Below are 23,469 nucleotides of genomic sequence, written 5' to 3'. Positions count from 1 at the left end.
TACGACGAAAATCGGATGCAGTGTGAATCCAGCATAAGCGGGCGCAACGCGAACACATTCGGATTTGCCCTCAAGCCTCGAACGCAAAATATTAGGAACAGGAATAGATATTAAGATATCAACCTATCAGAAACCGTGTATTCCGGTGTAACTGGTATCTGATAGGTTAAAATCTTAATATCGGCTGCGTTCAGCAGACTCAACAGTTTTGCAACCGTTTTATGATTGTTTGCCGAGATAGGACCATTCTTCTAGATCTAAAAGTATGATCCAATTAGCGCGAAGGAAACTTCCAACAGTTGCAAAACAACCGTTCTGCTGAACGCAGCCATCTATTCCTGTTCCTAATATTTCCTCTATTGTGCGCAGGGCTAACTACGGGGGAAAAAAAAAAAAACTATAGGGAAATCGGACGCTCGCGCTGAAGTTTGCCGCATTGTCGCTCGTTGGTTGGTTGGCAAAGAAACCGTCGAGTTCGATTTTCGAATTTCAAAACAAACTTCGATTTGTGGATGATTAATTGCGTGATAAAATCATGATTAGTTGATTAAGGGGGAATACCACCATTTATTAATATTATTTAATGAATTTTTTTTAATAATTTCATAAATGTATGTACTTTGAATATATAAAGACAATAATTCATACAAGCTATTAGTTTTCACAAAAAAATTTACGAAAATAACCTTTTTTTTCGGCCGTTACTCTGGTGTTCCTCTTTAACTAATTGATATTAGTAATTATTACGTTAATAAAATTATTGCTTTATATATGAAGAAAAAGAATTACATGATAACACGAGGGGCAACGAATGATACAATTAGAAATTCCGCAATTGTAATTCCGCCGTTTTAATTAATGGCTAATTAAGCTGCAATTTGATCGAGATCGGCCTAATTTTGCTTGTACTTTGCGTGATATATACGATACTGCTGGAAAGGTAATTATTCCTTGTTTAATACATTATACATTCGTTTCCAATTTTATTACACCTTTTTTAGAAATTTAAGATATATAAAAAAGTTCCTTTTTTTGTTTTCTAAGATTTTATTTATTTTTTGTTGAAGTATGTAAATATATCATCAATATGCGTTTACTCTGCACTAAATAAATTTTATGGAAAAGAACAATAACAGAAATAAAATTGAAAAAGATAAATTCAAGAATTATACTTAAATAAGTTGCAATTAACATCAAAATTAAAATATATAAATTATAATTAAATCTTAATTAAAATTAAGCATATTAAATTATTATTAAATTATTAATAAATTACAATGATCCAGTTCTTTTCTGTTTTTAAAAATATATCATGCACGTGTTTTTTATTAATATGAAAATATTGTATCTTTAATATATCTATTATTTATAACGATATCTGATCAGGGTTGGGTAAGTTAACTTTTTTTTAAACTAAGTTAAAGTTAACATCCTTGAAAATCTAACTTGATTAAAATATACAAGTTAATCCATAATGAAATTAATTGAATTAAACGTTAAGTTTATAAAAAAAGTAATCGAAAAGTTAAAAATTAAATTTGGTCCGAAAGAAAAAAGAAAAAAGAAAGTTTGACCATTTTACATAATTTTTCGTATTTTTCCTTTCTCGCAGCATATTTATTAAAAAATCTGATTATTTTTATTCACAAGTAACGATTATACAATATAAAATTACTAAATTATATACTCATTATTCTCTCACATTGTGTCTAAGGATTGACTTGAAAAAAATCAAATTAAAAGTTAATAGTTACCGATAAAATGTAACTAAATTAAGTTAAAAAGTTAAGAATCTAAAATGTAACTAAGTTAAGTTAAAATTAATTAACTTTTTAACTTTTTAATTTAATATATTTTTATATTTTTAACTTAGCATTACCCAACCCTGTATCTGATAGTTATATATAAAAGAAAATACCTAAGAGAATTAAACTATTAAATAACTTCATATTTCTGGTGTAAATGAGCAAGTATAAAAATCTTGCACAAGTACCCAGAAAGTTTCATGATACTCCTTTGCACATAATTATAATATACATAATTTATCCAGAGATTTGATATTGATTCGATTTGATTAACGTTATATAATCGAGAGGATCCCAATTGGACCACAGCTCGATTGGACACCACCAATCACAGCGGCCAGGTGCCTAGGGGCTTTCTAGTCTCAAGCGCTACGTGTGGCTCGTGTTCAACTGGGTGCCACCCATACAAATTTTTATCCATACATATCCTTATGAAAGATGACAGTTAGATATTATCCAAAACAATGCTATATTTTATACAACATAAATCTCATTGTGACAAAGAGAGATCACATAAATAATTCAATCTACGAAAGTTGAACGATCAACGAACGCGTATACAGGCTTAGAATTATATGGAACGATCTTTCAATTGAATACTAATTATCATAGACGGCTCCTCGGTATTATCCAGACTCTGTCGAAAGAGTTGAGCGTGCTGCCAAGCTTCCTGACCTTGTCCACCGGACAACGTTACGATTACGTTTATTCGCACCGCCTTTCTTACTTCTTCCGTGTGAAAGTTACTGTAGTTTGGAACGTATATTGTAATTGCTCTGTCATCGTCAAAAATGGCCTCGATCTCCCAGGATACCGTGGCATTTTGGAACACCTCCGACTTAGCTTTCAGAGTCAATGTCTCTAGACACGATTTGGAATTTGGGATTTCGAAAGTCCATTTAACACTTCCACGTTTCGCTTGCTGGGACCGCGCCAAATAAACCATCTTCCAATCATTCTCCACTTTACGGAAAACTCCACCTTCCATGACGTTCATCCCTTCCAGCCATCCACATTTCTCTTCCAGAATGGTACCATTATTACGCATAACGTGATATAGATCTTTAACGATGTTATATCGCAGTTCGAACGTTTCTCCGTATTTCGAAATATCCCAAATATAACTCTTCTCCGTATCGACCTAATGAAAAGTATTTAATGATTGAGTAATAGAAGTTCTTGTTAGTATCCGGTAAACATAAATTAACAGTAACATTATCAATATTATGACTTCCCACTCAACAATATAAATGTAACATAACACATGTTCGCACGTAACAGTTACATTGTTGGGTAAAAAATTACACATTGACGTAGTACTGTTAGTAAAGGTTTACTGGATAACTATTTCAAAATGAAACGTGAAATTGATAAAGACATGTCATGCGAATTCTATTTGAATATTTTGTATCGAAAAGAACATAAATTTTTTCAAGTATTTATGCTATGGTATTTCAAAGTTTGATTTGCGCTGGTTCTACAATTTAAATATATCCGCACCTGCATAATTTCACCTCGTGCCAATCTCCACATAAGAGAACCCGAGGTTCGCCCCTCGTAGACCTCTTCGTCAAAGTCCTTCTGCGAATTTGGAATGTACAGCATATCGGCGAGCTCTAACAGTTTCCGCTTGACAACGTACTCCCTACGTGCGCTACTATAGTTGGCGGAGTTTTGCCGCTGGTAAGTTAACGATTGGAGTAAATGTATTAAGCTCTGTTCGGCACAAGTTCTTCGCCTTTTCATGACGGCCTCTTGATCTCGCGTATAACGCCACGTGACATCCTGCACCTCATCTCTAGAATAGGATATTATGTATGTCAACTTCTTTTGCCATCCCTTTTCGTACATTAATGGCTTGTCTATGATATTTTCACACGGATCTAAATGAATCCATTTCTTGTTCGACGCCGACCATATCTGTGAAAGTAAAGAAACGAGTTACATTACGATTACAAATGTACTTCGAAATTAATGAATGATAATTCGATGTACCTCTGTCCAGACGTGATCTGTTTCATCGCATATAAATCGCGCATCGTAGCCTAACGATCGGCATAAAAGGGTGAAGACATTAGCCCATTCCCCGCAGCGACCGCGTCTCAGGGTCAGCAGTGGTTCTGGATGCGTATAACGAGGAAATTCGACAACTATATTGCACTTTTGGCATCTACGATTGAATTAATGCCATAGTGATATTCCAAAGCAATTTGCTCACAATACATGGTTCTCTGGTGAAAACAATTCTAATATTTTCTCATAATATTTTTAAGAATTTATTGTCATACTTTAAATTTATGAAGATTTCTGAAAAAATATCTTAAACTTTTTTAAATTGTATAAGTTTTCTTTAAATAAGTTACAAAATTATTTCTTATAAAATGAAAAATTCTAAGAAGACATCACATTTCAAAAGTGCATCTCTGTTTCAATTTCTATAAAAAATCTGAGACATTTTCTAAAAAGTTATAAAATTATTTAGAAATTCTGAAAAATTGTATGAAGAAAATCCAAAAACAATTTCTACAAAGATTTTATCGAAAAGAATTTTATACCTATACAACTCTATTCTTGAGCACTGAGGATTTATAGAATGTATCACATTTTCGTATGTACATTCAGTGGAGCACGTCGGACACTTTGGATTGTTGACCCATTTAAAAAATTCATACTTAAACCAGCGTAGAAGCTCGACCAGAAATAAATCTTTAGCTATCAATTCTGCCTCGAATTGTGAAGAGATAGCTTCAGCATTCTCTAATTTAAAAGATCTGCAAACGCCAAGATAAAAGAGTAAGTATGTAAAGATAAGTTTTATCAAAGAAGATAAAAAGCATAGATTAAATTACTTTTGTAGATCCCTCATCTTCGTCATTGTCGCAATTTCTAATTGTACAACAGGTACAACTCTTTTGGCTTTTTTTTGTAAATTCGGATCTTCGTAGTACAGAACATCACGAAAATGTCCAACGATTCTGTCGAAGAATGTCTTCTGCGCTGTAGAGCTCTTGTCAACATCGTCGGTAATAGGACTGCTTTCTGTCGCAGTGCACAGCAGTCTCGACAAACTTTGGAGCTTCAAGAGGGATACGTTTCGTGGTAAGAATATGCGTTCTCCATCCTGTTGCATACAATTGACAGCTTAGTAAGGATTTCGGTAAATGTCAGTAATGTTCATATTTAAATGTATACAATAATTAGTTTATAATTCCACTGAACATAATTAACAGAATTAACAGTAACATTACATTAATGTTATAATTTCCTACTCAATGATGATTATAGTAGAAAAAAAAGCTTTGCAACTGTTGTGTAAGAGTCTTTAAAGTAATTAGTTAACACATTTAGATCTAGTAAAGAACTAAAAGGGTATGGTAAAAACAGTTGATAGAGAACGATGGAGAACAATAGGATTTTTATCAATTTGTATCATTTTCTATCGACTTCGCGAGCATCACAATTGATCAGATATGATTCCTATTAGATATGATTCCTATTAGATACGATTCAAATTAGTGAATTCACGAACCAGATTCCATATTCAAAATGATAGAATTTTTCTATCAACTTTTTTATGAGTCCCATAATAAAGAACCTTGCAAAGCTGCTATTTCTATTGAACACAGCCAACTGTTATGTATAATATATTACAAGTTATATTACATTTATATTGTTGGAAAATTATAATGGCTGCCCTTCAGAAGACAAAGGCCGTGTTCGTATATTACTGCCAGTTGTTAGTACAGTATAGTATACGTAACAAGAACTATAGACTTTCAATACTGATAGTAATATACGAATATGGCCACAGTCGACACAAACGTTTTATCTTCTCAGCATTTAATAAGTAACAAAGGGTGCTTTCCATTTAATGATCGAAGTTGACACAAGTGTCATTATGTCTTTGTTACTCATTGAATGTCAAGAAAGATAGAATGCTGCTGTTATTGACTTGTGTCACTAAATAGAAAGCACTCAAAGATAAAACGATCTACTTGCGTCGACTGTAACTTTCCTCTTAAAAGAAAAACAGCCAATATTGATTTAATGTTATTGTTTGCGTATAGCATGATGCTGCTGTTTCATTGACAGCAATCAAGAGAGAAAAATCCAGAGAACCTCGAAGATCTTAACCGAGTACAGACCTCGACGTAGCCGACGTCGAACAGACACTCCAGGGCACCGATGGCCGGCAGAAGTTTCTCGACGACGACCTCGTCGTCAAGGCGCAGTTCGCGGGACCTGTAATTGTTCGGCGATCTCAACACATTCCGGCAAATACTCAGCAACGCTCGTCGAGCTTCATCGCGCACATCTTCCGTGTTCTCTTCGAGAGACTTCACGCAACGTTCCAGACTTTCGTCCATGTCGACGTGGACAACACACTTGGACAACCGGCAATCATCTGTTCGCGATCGCTGTCGAGCGCCCACCTGTCGTCATTTTTGCTGACTCCTCGCGCGTCGCTGGCAGTCGCTGGTCGCTATAAAGATACAAGATAAGTTCTCAGCTGCCAGTGTTCCCATGAGACTACTGCATCTAAAACGAGACGAATGCAAGTGCGTGGACTAGGGTGAGAGGAGGAAGCAAAGACATAGGGCGAATCCATAAGCTGGAATCAGACTACGCATTGAATATTGAGATTGAAGATTAAAATTTGATCAATCAAAACAATAGGAGCTAAAATTCCTTTGTCCTCACTGGTCAAGGTACCTTTTCATGCTGAAGCTCGACGCTCATTTTCAGCGTCAAAATAGATCATGTGATCAAAATTGACGCTTGATATTCGTCAATGTCTATCACGTGACTTATTTTGACGCCGAAAATAAGCGTCGAGCGTCAGCATGAAAAAGTACCTTCAAATTTTAATCTTCAATCTCAATCTTCAATGCGTAGTCTGATTCCGGCCATAGACGGTGCTCAAGATTCTAGATGGTTTTAAGCTAGTGCGTGCATGAACCAATCAGAGAGCCGTATTAGCATCTTAAGACATTTGCTGGATTCACACTGCATCCGATTTTCGTTGTACGCTCTGTATCCAATCAGAAAACAAGATTCCGATAATACGAAGCAAAATTCATCGGAATCCTGTTTTCTGATTGGTTGCAGAGCATCGTACGACGAAAATCGGATGCAGTGTGAATCCAGCATTTGGAAGGAAGGCCGTATTCTCTCCTTTTATCTACGGAGGCAGGAGCCAAAAAATAAGAAGAAGGAAGGAAGGTATGAGAGACAAACGATGGGTTTTACCGACGGCAAACGAAGCACGAGGTTGCGGCAGATATGGATGGACCTAGACGGCGTCTCGTGGGAGACGTTCCTCGTCAGTGCTCATCAGATACATGTGTGCTCCATTAGATACTCATGTCAACTCGTCGGGATGCGGCGCGAAGGGGGATGACGGTGTCCGCCCACCACGGGCTGGTGTGGGCCGTTTCTTTCGTGCGTGTCTCGCCGTCGGTTCGTATATGGTCACCCGGAGGAATTCGGCACGCAATCTCACGCGACTTTCGAGAGCCGCGTCGAATCCGCGAGATGCGTGTTTCCGATTAACACAGAGGTGTTCGATTTCCTTCCTTTCGTAAGAGAACGCCACAGTTATGTACGCACGCGGCGAGTAATGAGGTTGCCACGTTGGTGTTAGTGTCAGGAACATGGCTATATTTAGCGTATGACGGCTGGCCATTTCGGAGCAGGAACGACTTGATATAGCTCGCTCGCGGCGTCGCCTGTTGTATGTTTACGGCCTCGGTTCATGATAACGGCGCGAAAATGGAGGATATATTTCAGTGGTGTCGCGAAGGCAACGCTATGCAAGTCCGCGTCTGGCTGGATGACACGGAGCATGACATGAATCAGGGGTAACTACTCCAGAACTCCTTTTTTGGAAAGGACTCGTCCCGCCGGACGTCGCGGTTTCTCTGACTCTATAATTAGGCTGGCTGGATGATCCGATAATTCTGTAACGAATATTCTTTATGGAAAGTCCCCTGGGTATTCTAGGAAACAACTAAAAATAGAGATTTGATTATCAAAATAATTGAATAGACATGAATGGGTGATTTTCATTTGGTAACAAGTTGACACAAGTGTCGTTCTTATCTTTGTTATTCACTGAATATCAAGAAAAATAAAATGATGTGTCATTAAATGGAAAGTACTCATTGCAGTGTTTTGTTTATGACACTTTGAATCTTGTTTTTTGGGTGATATTTTAAAAAATATTTACTCACGTTTGACTGCAAATGTCTGCAATACAATAATTTGAATTTTAATATCTTAAATTCTCATTGCAAAATATTTCATTGTCCTTGAACGTATTATTCTGTATACAGAGACGATCATGGATTTAGTCCACTTCACTGGTGTGCTAAAGAAGGCCACATAAAATTGGCAGAGTTGTTAGTTACCAGAGGGGCACGCATTAATGCCACCAACAGAGGAGATGATACACCGTTGCATTTATCCTCAGCACATGGACACAAAGAGATAGTACAGCTGGTAATGAAAAAATTTAGGCTGCGATCCACTTGACGCTACAAACGCTTCGAAGCATTCTTTGATTAGTCAATTCGTAAAATATTTTGTTTTAATTGGTCGCTCAAACGCTTCGAAGCGTTTGTAGCGTCGAGTGAACCGCAGCCTTAATAACATTATTTTGTTTAACTCTCCATCTTTGGCATAAGCGAAATTTTACTCTCAATCTCTAAGGGAAGGTCCAGTTTCTTCCTAAAACCTTGTTAAAAAATTATTTGATAATGTAATAGAAATGTTAAAAAGTAACCTTGAATTTTTCACATTTTTTGAAAGCTTAGAATAGTAAAAAAACTTGGGCTAGACAGAGGAAATAAACATATAATAGCAGACAGAGTATTAAGATTATCAATTTAAAACATATAACTGTTTGCAGTTACTTAGAAATCGTGCCGACGTAAATGTCACAAATGAACATGGAAACACTGCCTTGCACTACGCTTGTTTCTGGGGAGATCAGGCGGTTGCGGAAGAATTGGTCGCAGCGGGTGCTCTCGTATCTATTGCCAACAAAGACGGTGACACCCCCCTTGATAAAGCCAGAGGTGTCGTGGCCAAGAGATTGCATGGTATGTAAAAGTTTGTACATTCTAAATTAGTTCTGTTATATTCGCACGTCGAATATATTTCTTGTTTCATTAGAAAAACAATAAAAAGAAAGAAATATGGGTTAATAAGAGTCAATGCAAATGTTAATGCGCAAGTATATTCAAAGTATGCAATACAAAAGTTACTGAGGCGTTTGTATTACATACTTCGAATATACATACTTGTGTATTAATATCCATGTGTGTGTTAACTCTTATTAGTCCATACTCTTTTCTTTTTATTATTTTTGTTTGATTCCAGAAGTCTAATTAATTTGTTTGTTTCATTAGATTTAGCAGTGGAGTATGGACAAGATTTGAAGAAGATACAGTTCAAAGATCAGAGTTGGTTAGGCTTGAAGACCAGGAGCCGTAAGTGCTTTTGAAATTCCTAAAAAACGACAAATGTCGGGAGTACATTTCATTTTCTTTATAATATTTTTTAGGTGACGCGACTCTCTCGAGATACAAAGGGATCAGTATGGCGGATCTGTCCCTCCACATGCACCTTGCGAGCACACCGAGTGGCGAAACTTGGAGAGGTCGATGGCAAAACAACGATATCGTTGCCAAGATATTAAATATCCGCGAATGTACCACGCGCGTCTCCAGGGATTTCAACGAGGAGTTCCCAAAGCTGAGAATCTTCTCACACCCGAACGTTTTGCCGGTCCTTGGCTGCGTGAATCAGCCTCCGCAGTTGGCGACCGTCTCCCAATACATGGCGCGAGGCAGCTTACATCGACTTCTGCACGGCGGGACGGGTGTTGTCGTAGACACGGCGCGTGCTCTACGATTAGCCCTCGATGTCGCCAGAGCTATGGCATTCCTTCACGGTTTGGATCGGCAGAATAGATGCAGATTTCACCTCAACAGTAAGCATATAATGGTGAGTTCTAGATAGTCGGTAATTAGTGTAATTACATGAATAATTAAATATCTGGATATACAAGAAATATTTTGTATTTGTGTTGGAAATTTGTCTACTAAAATCCTTGTTAAAATTTTGCGTTGAAATTTTTACATATTTGAGTGTTAATTTAACATAATGTGATTATATTATTTAAATATTTTGTGTGAAATTGATATTAAATACTTCTTAATAATAAAATAACATAATTTATGAATAAGTGATCAAGTAATTTAAAAATAATGTTTTAAAATTGTAAGAGGAGTGAGTAAAAAATATGTGTTAATTTAATATATCATAAATATTAATTTTACTGAAAAAATATGCTTCCACAATTGCTTACAAATTGTGTCAATGTTAAACTCTATTAATTTTTTACATAATATTTGTGTTACTTTCTAACATATTTATTTTGTGTTAACACAAAAATTTGAGTGGTCCATGACATGTATTAAATTTAACACAAATTTTCCAAATGTGCAGTCTAAACTTGAACGCACAAAGTCTATGTTGATTTTAACATGTTACATTCAATTTCAATATCAGATCGATGAGGATCTGACAGCTCGTGTGAATATGGCCGATGCGAAATTTTCCTTCCAAGAAGTCGGACGAATTTATGAACCGGCATGGATGTCACCGGAAGCTTTGAGCAAACGTCCGACGGAAATCAATCATGAAGCGAGCGACATGTGGAGCTTCGCCGTTCTTTTGTGGGAATTGGCGACCAGAGAAGTACCATTTGCGGATCTATCACCTATGGAATGTGGCATGAAGGTGCGCAATACATCTCTTACTTCAGAAAGAAATTACAATACAAGATTCCCTCTCTCTCTCTCTTTCCCCTGTAACTTTGGTAAAAAATATCGTTTTATAGGCTTAGTTTACATCGTGCACTTGATATGAGTACTAACTAATAACTTTCTATTGAATTATCTTAATTTCGGCGATACGTGTAAACATATACATGATATGTGTATTTAATTAATCATTTTGATGCATATTGTATCAATTTAGTACATCATTCTTTGAATACATCGCTGAAATTAAAATAATTTAATAGAAAGTTACTAGTTAGTATCCGTATCAAGCGCACGATGTAAACTAGGTTATATATAGCGATCTTCATTTGAACATTAAATAAAGACTGATAATTAATTTTAGATCGCCCTGGAAGATTTACGCGTAAGCATTCCGCCGGGCATCTCTCCGCATCTCGCAAAGCTTATTCGAATTTGTATGAATGAGGATCCGGGCAAGCGACCGTCCTTCGACATGGTTGTGCCGATCCTTGACAAGATGAAACGCTAAAATATATATTTGGTATAAAGTAATACGATCAGAAGAAATAATGGAATACATCCACTTAATAGTGCCTAAAGAATCTCTATATTTATTAAACTGCCTGAAGAATTATTATTAACAACGATAGAATATTTTTGTATCAATATATTCCGCAAGTGGACGAATACTGCCTTTAAAAGCCTAAGTTCTAAACAAACTAATTTTTAATTATTTATATTTAATATGAATTTATAAACGTACTGTAGAAGCGCACGTTTATATTTGTAATCTATAAAACAAGTTTTTAAATGTAGCTCGAATTGTATCTATTTAGTGCATTATCTGACGAAATCGCCAGGATTTTTAATATAAAAAGGATAGAGTAATAGTGCTATTTACACACATTAGAGAACATATTTTTTATAAAATGTTTAATGACACATTTGTCTATATGTCGCCAGATATATATTATGAATATTATATGTACATTAATTAAAATCATGATGATTAATAAATAAATCTATATTATTCTCGTTTAGATTGGAAAGCGAAGTATGTATTTTTAATAAATACATTTAAATAATATACTGGGTTGGAACAAAAGTTCGTAGCATTTGTCAAATGAAATTCAAAGACAATGCTTAGATATTTGTACATAGATTTATTCAACCACATATGTGCCATTCTGTTCCACTACCTTTCGCCACCTTTCAGGCAGTTTCATGATTCCATTCTCCCAGAACTTGGCATCTTTCTCAGCGATGAACTGGTCCAGGTGGTTCTTACAATCTTCCAGGGAATTGAAGCTCTTTCCATTAAGAGATTTCTGTAGGGCTCGAAATAAATGGTAATCTGAAGGTGCTAAGTCAGGTGAATACGGTGGATGAGGTAGGACATCCCAGCCAAGCTCCACCAATTTCTGCTGGCTCTGCAAGGAGATGTGAGATCTGGCGTTGTGCTGATGGAAGACGACACCCTTCTGATTGGCCAATTCCGGTCGTTTTTCATCGATTGCTGCCTTCAGTTGGTTCAATTGGGAACAGTACTTGTCCGAATTCAACGTCTGATTGTGTGGAAGAAGCTCGTAATACACGATACCCTTCCAATCCCACCAGATGCACAGCATCACCTTCTTTGGATGCAGATCATCTTTCGGAGTAGTTAACGGCTCATTTCGTTTTCCCCACGACTTTTTTCGCTCCTGCACATTGTTATAAACGATCCATTTCTCATCGCCCGTGATCGTCCGTTCCAAAAATGGATCGTTTTCGTTACGTTTGAGCAAAGAATAGCTGACGGAAATGCGGTCCATTAAATTTCTTTCCGTTAAATCGTGTGGCACCCAAACATCGTAACGATTCACGTATCCGAGTGTCTCCAAATGCCTTACGACACTCATATGAGATATATGGAGTATCTCTGCGATGTCCCGCGTCGTGTGACGTGGATTATTTTCAATTAACGTTACGATTTGATCGTCGTCAACGACCGCGGGCCTGCCGGAACGTTCTCGGTCCTCCAGATCAAAATTACCACTTCTGAATCGAGCAAACCATTTGCGAACCGTACTCTCAGCTACGGTACCATCTCCGTAAATGGCACATATCTTCTTTGCCGTTTGTGCAGCGTTTTTTCTTTTCCGGAAATAAAAGAGCATCAAATGACGGAAATGCATCTTATTTTCCTCCATTTTTACTGTTAACGTAAACGCATTTTAAAATTGGCAAATCCACGCACAACGTTGAAACATCACCTGTCAGATTGCGAATGTCATATGTTTCAGCCACGCGTGAAATGAATCACGTGTTCAAACGCCACCTATTGAAAAAACGCTACGAACTTTTGTTCCAATCAGGGTTACGCGCGTTTGCGCAATAATTATAACAACAATAATAATACAATAACAATAAATACAATTAATAACAGTAGTAATAATAATAATAGAAATATAAAATAATAATAAATAATATTTTATAATATAGTAATAATAAGAAATAATTTACAATAATATGCAATATAATTGAATATAATGATCTATGGCTGTCAATTTATATACGCGCGCATACACGGCAACGCATAAATAACACGTATGCACATGCACACACATACCGGTACAGGCAGACAGATAGAGTTCTCGTATCTGCATAATGCGCTTTGCGTTTATTCGATAACCTAAAAATGGCTGCGATCCGCAACCTCGCCCGGTTTATGGAAAGGGCGAAGTTTCTCAACAAGTGCTACTTCGCCAGCCAGAATGGCATTTTGAGATCATTTTCCACGAACGGGGCGATTGTAGGACTGTCGCGGGAGACACAAGCCTTGGTAAAATTCGGTCTGATCAGCGCGGCTACCGGCGTCGCAGTGGGTGCAGGTTACGCATACTACAGGATCAGCGAAACCCGAAAGAACATCGCCCTGGAGGGAACGGAGTTGGATACCGTCTTGCTCGAGCACAAGCCGCCTGTCACTCCGTCCCGGAAGGTATTTTAATAATCGTTCCGTGAGAGATTGGATGTTGCGTCTGGCATTAACATAATCGCGCCTGTCTTGCTTCAGATTGCGTATCCGGTGGACACTACCGGTTTAAAACTTACATTATTCCAGTATCAGACTTGTCCTTTCTGCTGTAAGGTAGGTAAAATTTCAAAAATTTCAGAAGCAAAATCTATAACTGTATAATTTATCCGTGATCTTGTCTTCCTTTTCGTACTTCAATATTTCTTTAACTATAAAAAGTTAATAATTCTATGTATATTAACAAAATAATATTGATATTTGAATATAATACATTTAATATAAAAATTTAGTATATATTTAATTTAATATAGATACTACTCAGCAAACAAGATATTATTTGTCATCATTTTGATGTTATTTTGATATTAAAATGATGCTAAATAATATCAATTTGTTTACTGGATAATAAACTAATCTGTTAAGTTAATCTGAATGGAATTATGCTTCAGGTTAGAGCATTTTTGGATTATTATGGGATATCTTATGACGTTGTGGAGGTAGATCCAGTACTCCGAAAAGAAATTGGATGGTCTTTATATAAAAAAGTTCCAATCCTCTTAACTCAAGTGGAAGGAGGCTATCGGCCCTTGAATGACAGTAGCTTGATAGTGTCGCTTCTTGCCTCCTACTTATATGATAGGTCTCAAAAGATTGAAGAGTTTGCTGATTATTATCCAAGTGTAGGCATGCATGATGAAAATGGCAAATTCAGATACGAAATCATAAATAAGTATTTCCTCATGTTCAATAACCAACTTCCAAAAAACAGATCAATGGACGATATTATGTACGTAAACTCTGATACGCACGATTTGATAATTGCTGCAATAGTGGACTAACTCACATTTTGTAAAAACAAAGTAAATGCTCTATTAACTTTAAACAAAGAGAGAGTAATATTAAAATAACAGTTTTCCTTTTTCACTCTAGTTTTAAAGTTCAGTTACTCTGTTTTTATGAAATGTGGATCCACTGTTGTAGCAAACTCTTTAGTTATTGCATTCTATACTATTTTATCATTTCTTTATATGTTTAGCGAAGAACGTAAGTGGAGGAAGTGGGCAGATGACGTATTTCACTCTTTCGCCAAACGTCTATAGAACACTCGATGAATCCTACAAAACTTTCAATTGGTTCTCGGAAGTGAGTGAATCTATGGCTGGTATTAATAGTCTGTTCTTATTTCAAGATCGTTTTAAGTAATTTCTTAAGATGCTAATACGGCCCTCTGATTGGTTCATGACATCTTAAGACAGTCTTGAATATAAGAATCAACTATGAATACCGTCCTATGAGAAAAGTGATTTAGAAAATACATACCAGAACGATTATGAGATTAAAAAAATTTTTTCATTTAGGTTGGTAAATGGGAGGAATATTTCCCAACGTGGGAGCGACTGTTAATAGTAAATGTAGGCGCGACGGCAATGTGGTTAATAGGGAAGAGACTTAAGAAGAGGCACCGTCTAAAAAATGATGTGCGACAATCGTTGTACGATGAGGCGAATTATTGGTTGCGTGGCATTAAGGCACGTGGCACAATATTCATGGGCGGCAACAAGCCTGATTTATCCGATCTAGCGATATATGGTATTTTGAAGAGTATCGAAGGCTGTGACGCTTTTCAAGATTTGAAGACCCATACAAACATCGGTGTTTGGTACAACGCTATGAAGGAGCAAGTTGATGCACATTCTGGTAGCACAAATTTGAGTAGATAATAATTGATTTCCACATCTGTGTATAGAATTATTTATTTACATAATAAATCGTACTTATACAATTTTTTTTTTTAACAATATGGTAAGATAATATTACTTTCGATCAGAAAAAAATATATTTATATAACTGCGCAAGGCAGCTGACGAAATGAAAGTGCGAAGCCTTTATTTTGGGCCTCTTGCATTTCATCGCCGTTTGTAACGACGTAAAGTACGAACGGCTTTAAGTCCGCTAGAAATTCAGTGGAAAAATATTTAGTATCTCTATAAAATCTATAACGTGGTATTATGATTACCTACATGTTTTAGTTATAAATCCATTTCCGCAAAATCTGTCTGTATTATCGAAAACGCCATTTTCTTGCGGATCGGGTATAATAACGAAATCAGTGGTGCAGCTAGCTCCAGATTCTGCCACCAAAGCTGTGCCTGTTAATATACATAATAATTAAATGCCGTAATAAATAGCAAGATAGCAAGATTCTGCGATGAAATTTTACAAGGTATATTCGATCAATAGTTCTCGTTAGATTTATACAGGAAATTTTCAAGGAATAACTGATATACCTATTATATCTGGATCAAACGATCCCGTGTCTCCAGAAACGGAAAAGGAGAGATTATCGACTTCTGACCATTCAATACTGCAATATCCCAAAGCCATCCTAACGCACACGCCATAACGATGATTCACCATCTGTCGCGTTCCAATCTGAGGAGCTGAAACAACTCTTAATTTAGATCGTTCATTTATAGTTTTAAATGAATGGTCTAAACGCGAAGAGTTCATGTTTGACTGACGTACCTCGGACATTTTCCGTCGTACCAAAGTTAAAGCTCATTACGGTGCCGGAGATAGTATTGTAATATTGTAAGCATCCATTAGGAGCTAAAATAGAGGCGGGAGACAATTGTTCAAGTATCTCAAGGCAATGATATAATAAAAATGCTTGCGTACCTCTGCATACAGAATCGCACGCTATTTGCTGAATCCTTATATTCCAGCGTCGATCGAATGCGAAATTCGCGTTGGTGTCGACGGATATCGTGATTGGCGTTGCTCCATTAAAGTCTACGTATACTGATAACGAATTTAATTAATCTACTTTCCTCAACCTGTATGAAAATTTGTACAAATTATCGTTTTATTTACCATGCTGGTTAGTGTTTTCTCCGCATATTCTGGGCACTGTGGATGAACCTCCTGACACGAGAAACACGTCTAAATCGCAAAATCCAGTGGCATTTGGCTGAGCCCAGGTAGCCTCCAGAAAGTCCAGTCGCAACTGCAAACATGGGACATTGTAAAGGCTGTGACTTACTGAAATTAACGCACGTTACCTGACATATGTTAGGATTACAACGTTGCACTGTGATCGAGCAGCGTTCTCCACCTCGATAAGTGATAGGATATCTTGGGCTTACGAAATACGTGTTGTTCATGTTGGTGGTGGAGCCGCAAGACTTTTGAACTGTCGAAAGGTATATCAATTTATTTCATAATTAAAAAATTGTAATTTATAATTGTGATTTATTATAAATTATAACTTATTTTATAATTCGTATTTCTTTTATGCTACTTACATACGCAACAAATGCCCAATCTGTTAGCGCACGATCCCGACGGGTTGCCTCCGAAATTCGCACACTCTCGTCTTGTGAAGCATGTGCCATTAAGTTGATCGATGTTCGACAAGCACTCGGAGTTGGCGAAACGCACGACGCTGAATAGCGGGAAGACTGAACGAAGATACATCAAAAGAGTTACATCGTTTCAAATGTACATATTTGGAATGACATTTATTACTTTTAAATACTTACACCTTCCCTGATGATTGGAATGGGAATTAAACGATTTGATCTCTAAAGCATTATCTCTTAAGGGCTGATCCAAATTAGTAGTCCGAACACTTATGACGAATACGAGAGTAAAGTAGCCGACTAAGAGTATACTGATCATGTCTGGAAGTGCGACTGAGATTGCCAGATATATTCTGGCTCTCAAGGGAATGCCGGTAACGGAATATATGTACTCAGATGATCACCGCAATTAGCACGTTGCCGAACCCTCGGGCTTACTGTTCCTTTAACTGTACAACGCCTGTGAGGTACTTTTGTTTTATTTATTCGAATCATACAATCGTAGTAGTAAATAGAAAAAATAACGCAAAAGGTTTCGCATTTAAAAAATAAGTTATAATATATGTCACAACAGTGCTGTACAAGATCTAATCCTAAATAGAAAGATTGAAACATTTCTAAAACATATTTATTTCGCGCAATTAAAACATTTCTAAAATATTTTCAACAGTCCAATATGTATGTCTGATCTATAAAAAATTTCTAATTTCACATTTTTCAATCTCATTCAAGCGGTTACATTCGGTGTCCGACAGAACGGGCAATGCCCGTGTCGTAACAACGCTAGCTCGTAGTCATCCGAATGAAACAACTGAAATATTATACAATCATACAGAACAAGATTCCAAGGCTTGATTTTTTTAAAGTTGCGTTATTCGTAACTTACCTTTAAACAGCACTTGCACAAGCTGATCTGAAGATCGGGTAAGAGATTCCTAAAGTATCTAGTTTTAAAGGGTTTAGGCCATTTAATAATTATCACAGTAGACGGATCCATACTTTTCAATACCCCTCTTCCGACAGTTACCGTAGAATCAGTGGATTTTTCCTGTGATAGGTAATTTTTTTTAGTCAAACGAATGCTTCGTGCGATCGTACATTCAGTGTTAATTATACCTCGTATTTCAGTAAACGGACAGTGAAGAGATCAGCTTCGTTGGAAGTTATGGTCAATTGATCGCTAGTTGCGAGATCATCGGGGGAAGGTAATGGTTCCTCTATCAATTTCTCCGCTTCCTCGTCCGTGATGTTATCCTCCAATTCAAACTCAACTAATGGCAGAATTTCTGTAAATGAATATTGGTTTAGCAGTCTGCTGCTCTAGAATGAATTTAAACTTTTACGGATTGTATTCTGCTACTTACCAAACATAACGAAGGAATATTGAAATTTTAAACCGCATTGCGTGCAATTACTACCAGAAACATTATTCGTCGGCAATAACGGATTGAAGGTGGAGCATTTGTAGCATAGAGGCAATAATTCTTCCGGATCACGATACGGATAAGATCTGGCAATTAGAGTAGACGTCTCTACTTGCGCTAAGAGATTCGTGGGAATCTTTATCGAACGTAATTGGTCCAATAATTGCATAACCAGCTTGTTAGCTCCCAATATCCGTGCTTGCTTCATTAGACAGTACATTATCGTCATCTTCGAAATGCCGTCTAGTCGCATATTTTGCGTCTTCATGAGCAAATATCTCGAAATGTTGAATAACGCCTCTGGCATCAGAGATGTAAAAGGTTCCTCCTAGAATACATCAATGTTATGAAGGAAGACTATAATGGAGAAAATACCATATTTAACGTATTACGATTGTACCAGATACTTGAATACTTCGTGATACGCGTAATAAATATCCGCTTTGTCGGAATAATTGAGAAACATCATTTTTATCTCTTCCACGCTCTTAGACAAATCCAAACTCAACTGCGACAGGAGCCAATAAAAGTAGGAGGCGTCGCGAAATCTTTTCTCTATCACAGCGTTGTTAGCTAGCATCGTGAGTACGAGTATGGATTCTTCTGGTTGTCCCGCCATTTGGAATGCTGTAATAGATATTAAATGTTAATCAATAATTAAATCTCGATACTGTGCGTATCCGTATCTTCTGATGGCGAGCCGTACCTTCTTGAGCCTCGGAAAATCGTCCGGTCTCCGCTAACCATCGTGCGTACGGCCCGTATATTCGTGATTTCAACTTCGGATTCCTTTCCGCGAGTTCGAAGGCCTCGGGCCACGCTTGTGCATCCACAAGCACGTCTGCAACATCAGGATCGTCTCCCAGCCGGCTGAAAATCTCCGCCGCGCCATGCGAAGCACCCAATTGCTTAAGTTTCTTGGCGATCATAGATAGGTTGTCTCTGTCCGCCTTGTCCAATTGCCTGCCTACTTTAATTAGCATGTCGATCCAACCGTATTCAGCGATAATACTGATGGCACGGTCGATGTCTCCCGCGGAGAGGAACATCTCGGCCGCGGCACGCGGCTCGCCCAAGCTTTTCGCCCATTCCGCTCGCCGTCGCAATAATACCGTACGATCCTGAAGACCCAAATGAATTGTTAAACCCAATGTTTGATAAATATTATCCAATCGTTCATTATTCCGTTTCATCGATATTTTACTTTATTACATTTCTTATGTGCTAATCTTTAAAATGTTGATTATAAACAAACCTGCATGTTGCCGGAGGCGATAAATTCCTGAGCGATGTCGAACATTCGTAAGTCGGAATACATATCCAGAGCGTATTGTTGCAAACCGGCTTTCTGATAGAGTTTTGCTGCGTCGCGAAGTCTCCCCATAGCGGCTGCGGCAGTAGCCATGCAAGCCTCCCGTCCCCATTCGCCCGATTTTAATTTCTCTTCCACTTCGGACACAATTTCTATATAACGCAGCTTCTTTATTCGTGCGAACGCCGAATATGCGATGTTCAATTCTAGATTGTCCAGACACGCTGTCCCCAAAGCGAGCCAGTCCGATTCAGCCACGCCTAAGCACGCTATGTCATAAGCGTGGTTGTACAATCCAATATCTATATATTGATACATAAATAACGACAATGGCACCTGCAAATATCAAAGGATAATATCATACAAAATATAATAAGTAGTTTGCTATTTTGCTTAATGTTAGAACGACTTACCTCTAGCGTCATGATAGACGACCCGTTCAAGCAGTACAGCTTTGAGCCGTTGTGTCCTACGACGAAACCGGAGAACTTCTGCCTGTACTCGGAGAAGTTCGCAACTTTTATCGCGAGATAATTGTTACCCGCGAAACACATGATATCCTCGAAGGCAGTGTTGAACGCGACGCTGTTGACATTTTGGAATTCTTGCAGTTTCTCGCCGGTGCACAAATCGAAGACGGATAGGATACCAGCTTCGCTGACTACTGCCATTTTCTCCTTCAAGGAGCTGATGTCCAAGCATCTCACGGCATCGTCGATTTTCGCGATGTGCGCGGGAAAAGGATTGTCAAGATATATCTTCATTACGTGTCCGCTCTTCAACCCTAACATCAACTCATGTTACAACTGTTGATATATCATAATAAAACAATAAAAGATCCTATACTAATTATGTAGAAGAATGGGTCTCGATGAAACGAGTTAGTTTTCACATATGATGTAGCTTATAATGTAGTGAACAAGAAAAAATATCGTAGATACAAGGTTTAATAGAGCTTTTAATAGGGTTAAAACCTAACTTGTGCTCACAGAGCACTTTTAATGCATTATAGATAAAAAATTATCCATTATTAAACCTTGTGTCTATGGCATCTTTTATTTACGTTATAAGCTACATTATATGTGAAATTTAAATCGTTAACTAATTCATAAACTAATTCATTTCACCGGAATCTAATTTTTCATATATTTATATTATATCTTTTCATGTATTTATAATTCCATATATTTTTTTTATAATTAGTGCAGGGTTTTTTTTATCGAAATTTACCAGCTATTAAACATTCCTGTCCGGTGGGACCGCCCGCTACTTTGATGTAAGTGATAAGTCCATCGAGTATCCACTCTCTTTCTATTATCCCGGCGAACGAGAGACTCTGCAGACGTCTTTCCAGGCACAAAACTAAATGATTCGACGTAACAACTAATAGATTGCAGTTCAACGTCTGATTAAGCTTGTCTCGTATTCTATAATGCATTCCGTCGCCGGTACCGGACGGTTCGTAAATGATTACACGCTCGGGTAATTGCACAGCTAATCTATTTCGATACACTGCGATCCGACATACCTGAAATAGGATATATGCATTTGAACGTAATAACACTGTACCTTTTATTTTTAAGTCATTTAATTATTTCTCATAATTTTTTTAGTATTATACTCACCAGATCTTTACATTTAATTCGAACTTTCTGATTCGTAATCAAATGCTGTATTATCACGTCGGTCATGTTCTCCCTGTATGCATACCTATCGCCGTATAAACCGTGCACGATGTTCCAGGATAGTTGTAGATATGTAATTGTTCCGTCTTGGGCACCGAGTACCTGCAAATAAGCGTCAAAGAACAAATCATTAAAATAAGTAGTACGGCAAACAATATTTCGTAACTTACAATATGTGAGGCAGTCGGGTGAACGGCACAGCTCCATACCCACGACGAAAAAGTACCACCTACATTAACTAGCTGTATGCCGTCATGTGTCATCAACAGACATTGTTTATTACTACCGCAAACGAGAAGATATTGGCCTTCCGGGAAGTGAGTGATTTTAAGTGGTGTAAAACTGAATGATCTCTCTCTTCTGATAGCTTCCCCACCAATAGTGTAAAATGAGATGACTCCATTCCATTCAGCAATGCAAAGAACATCCATAGCATCGTCCCTAAGTAAATATCAACAAAACGTTTTTATTTCTTCTGTCTCTTAATTAGATGTAACAATTATATCTTTAATTTTTATAGGATTGTAGGTACTGTAAAGGATTCCATGATAAGCTCCAAATTGGTACTCCAACTTGACGTTCAATGCGTGTTTTTTCCTCACCATTCTGAAAAATACAAAATATAAGTGAATTTACGTTAGATTAAATAATTTAGAACAATCTAAAGACACACGTCATACATATATATTTTACTAGATATATTAAGAATATTTATTATATTTTTAACATTCAAGATATTTAAAAGTATATTAATATTTAATTATATAAAATTTAAAAAATTGTATGGACGAAATGAGTAAAATACTTTGTTTCTTATGGATACATATCCATTTGCAAGACCAAGGGCCAAGTATTGTCCATCTCTTGTCCACGCACAGCAATTGACTCTTCCTCCAGATTTGTGTTTCTGCACAGCTTTCTGTTCCGCAGACCAAAAGGCGATATCTGAGAGTGAACAGCTGAGAAGCTGATGCGAGACGGGATTAAAATGCATCGACTGTACAGCTTCATTATGTCTAAGCAAAGAAAAATTATGGGATCTATCAAAGGTTCATATTTATTAAAGTTATAAATACGCAACCTACGAATATTTTAAAATCCCTTCTAGCTTAGAAGTCCAGATGATGACACTTTTGTCTGCACCTCCTGATGCAAACTTCTTACCATCCTTTGCATAACACACACAATATACTGTGTCCTTATGCCCTATAAGAAAAAACAAGAATAAATTAGAGTAATATAGAATTATGTTAATTGTTGAAGTCTTTAGATAATCACCCTTTAATGGTTGAATCAAAGCACCATCATTGGTTTCATATACAAGAACCTGATTACCAGAGGCAACAACCAATTGCGTACCATCTGGATTGAAGCAAAGATCATATATACTGAAATAACATCACTTCATTATATATTTGTAATAAGTGGTAATGAGAGAGAACTTAAAGAATGTCAATAAACATTAAAATATATAAACATAAGATAAAAAATATATATTTTCCATTCATATATATTATATATAAATAGCTAACAAATTACACAATTAGGATTGTATTGTTTTTATAATTTTATTTAATCGCTTGTCTCATAAAGGCTTAATAAAGCAAGCCGTGCTTCAAGTAATATTTCTTTACTCCTCAAGTTCTTATTCAGAAGATTTATATAAAGATTAATTTATGATTGTTGAGAGACAACTATCAATCTACTTGAGTTTTACCATTGATCTGATTTTTCTTGCACCTTGTCGACCCATGTTGGAAGTGCTCTCATTGTGTCGCATTCAGTACAGATTGTCTAATATTGTTAGATCAACAATGATCAACAATATTATTCTATGTGACAGAATTCTGTTTGGTGTTCACACAGTTACCATGGTAACGGCAATGATAGGTGAAATTCCTTTTCAAAGAACGCTGTTATATCGGATACTGTTAAAAATGAGAGCTTATTCAAGAAGTTTGTCTTCTATGGGTAAGAAAGAGTGCAATACTTTCAGGCTCTAAATATATAACATTATTTTTGTAATACATTGTAATACTTTTGTAATTA

The 23,469-nt window shown here is 36.8% G+C and overlaps 6 protein-coding genes across 6 annotated transcripts; 2 read left to right on the top strand and 4 right to left on the bottom strand.

Annotated features, from left to right (window-relative positions):
- Window positions 1–1,940: 1,940 nt before the first annotated feature.
- Pngl (N-glycanase Pngl) lies at window positions 1,941–7,102 on the bottom strand. The gene is made up of 7 exons (XM_018450517.1): window positions 7,056–7,102; window positions 5,951–6,288; window positions 4,655–4,926; window positions 4,361–4,576; window positions 3,801–3,975; window positions 3,306–3,725; window positions 1,941–2,946 (listed from the first exon to the last, which is right to left on the bottom strand). The coding sequence occupies exons 2-7, from the start codon at window positions 6,170–6,172 to the stop codon at window positions 2,377–2,379; spliced, it is 1,875 nt and encodes a 624-aa protein (XP_018306019.1). The 5' UTR covers window positions 6,173–6,288; window positions 7,056–7,102; the 3' UTR covers window positions 1,941–2,376.
- Window positions 7,103–7,521: 419 nt separating this feature from the next.
- On the top strand, window positions 7,522–11,575 carry Ilk (integrin linked kinase). The gene is made up of 7 exons (XM_018450518.1): window positions 7,522–7,666; window positions 8,141–8,306; window positions 8,716–8,908; window positions 9,218–9,298; window positions 9,373–9,815; window positions 10,383–10,613; window positions 11,001–11,575. The coding sequence occupies exons 1-7, from the start codon at window positions 7,542–7,544 to the stop codon at window positions 11,145–11,147; spliced, it is 1,386 nt and encodes a 461-aa protein (XP_018306020.1). The 5' UTR covers window positions 7,522–7,541; the 3' UTR covers window positions 11,148–11,575.
- Window positions 11,576–11,717: 142 nt separating this feature from the next.
- LOC108724241 (histone-lysine N-methyltransferase SETMAR-like) lies at window positions 11,718–12,851 on the bottom strand. The gene has a single exon (XM_018450493.1). The coding sequence runs from the start codon at window positions 12,808–12,810 to the stop codon at window positions 11,782–11,784; it is 1,029 nt and encodes a 342-aa protein (XP_018305995.1). The 5' UTR covers window positions 12,811–12,851; the 3' UTR covers window positions 11,718–11,781.
- Window positions 12,852–13,248: 397 nt separating this feature from the next.
- Window positions 13,249–15,367, top strand: Su(P) (prostaglandin E synthase Su(P)). Its single transcript, XM_018450489.1, is given in 6 exon segments — window positions 13,249–13,601; window positions 13,677–13,751; window positions 14,087–14,424; window positions 14,674–14,712; window positions 14,714–14,780; window positions 14,996–15,367. Coding segments are annotated over 6 exon segments (1,185 nt in total). The 5' UTR covers window positions 13,249–13,298; the 3' UTR covers window positions 15,359–15,367.
- A 110-nt stretch (window positions 15,368–15,477) lies between these two features.
- LOC108724229 (uncharacterized) lies at window positions 15,478–17,455 on the bottom strand. Its single transcript, XM_018450478.1, has 8 exons — window positions 17,180–17,455; window positions 16,943–17,098; window positions 16,700–16,830; window positions 16,512–16,644; window positions 16,164–16,439; window positions 15,926–16,078; window positions 15,659–15,787; window positions 15,478–15,590 (listed from the first exon to the last, which is right to left on the bottom strand). The coding sequence occupies exons 1-8, from the start codon at window positions 17,316–17,318 to the stop codon at window positions 15,478–15,480; spliced, it is 1,230 nt and encodes a 409-aa protein (XP_018305980.1). The 5' UTR covers window positions 17,319–17,455.
- Window positions 17,456–17,689: 234 nt separating this feature from the next.
- Oseg1 (intraflagellar transport protein Oseg1) lies at window positions 17,690–23,218 on the bottom strand. The gene is made up of 16 exons (XM_018450485.1): window positions 23,138–23,218; window positions 22,699–22,808; window positions 22,506–22,626; window positions 22,226–22,436; window positions 21,953–22,026; window positions 21,591–21,861; window positions 21,361–21,522; window positions 20,966–21,263; window positions 20,149–20,519; window positions 19,679–20,071; window positions 19,130–19,544; window positions 18,824–19,050; window positions 18,364–18,751; window positions 18,116–18,285; window positions 17,886–18,047; window positions 17,690–17,810 (listed from the first exon to the last, which is right to left on the bottom strand). Exons 1-16 carry the CDS (start codon window positions 23,188–23,190, stop codon window positions 17,727–17,729), a joined length of 3,510 nt encoding a protein of 1,169 aa, XP_018305987.1. The 5' UTR covers window positions 23,191–23,218; the 3' UTR covers window positions 17,690–17,726.
- Window positions 23,219–23,469: the final 251 nt, after the last annotated feature.

The sequence above is a fragment of the Mycetomoellerius zeteki genome, unplaced genomic scaffold (genome assembly GCF_001594055.1).
Source record: "Mycetomoellerius zeteki isolate Tzet28-1 unplaced genomic scaffold, Tzet1.0 scaffold285, whole genome shotgun sequence".
Classification (NCBI taxonomy): domain Eukaryota; kingdom Metazoa; phylum Arthropoda; class Insecta; order Hymenoptera; family Formicidae; genus Mycetomoellerius; species Mycetomoellerius zeteki.
The sequence above is the reverse complement of the archived record's forward strand: the minus strand, read 5'-3'. Positions and strand labels throughout refer to the sequence as shown.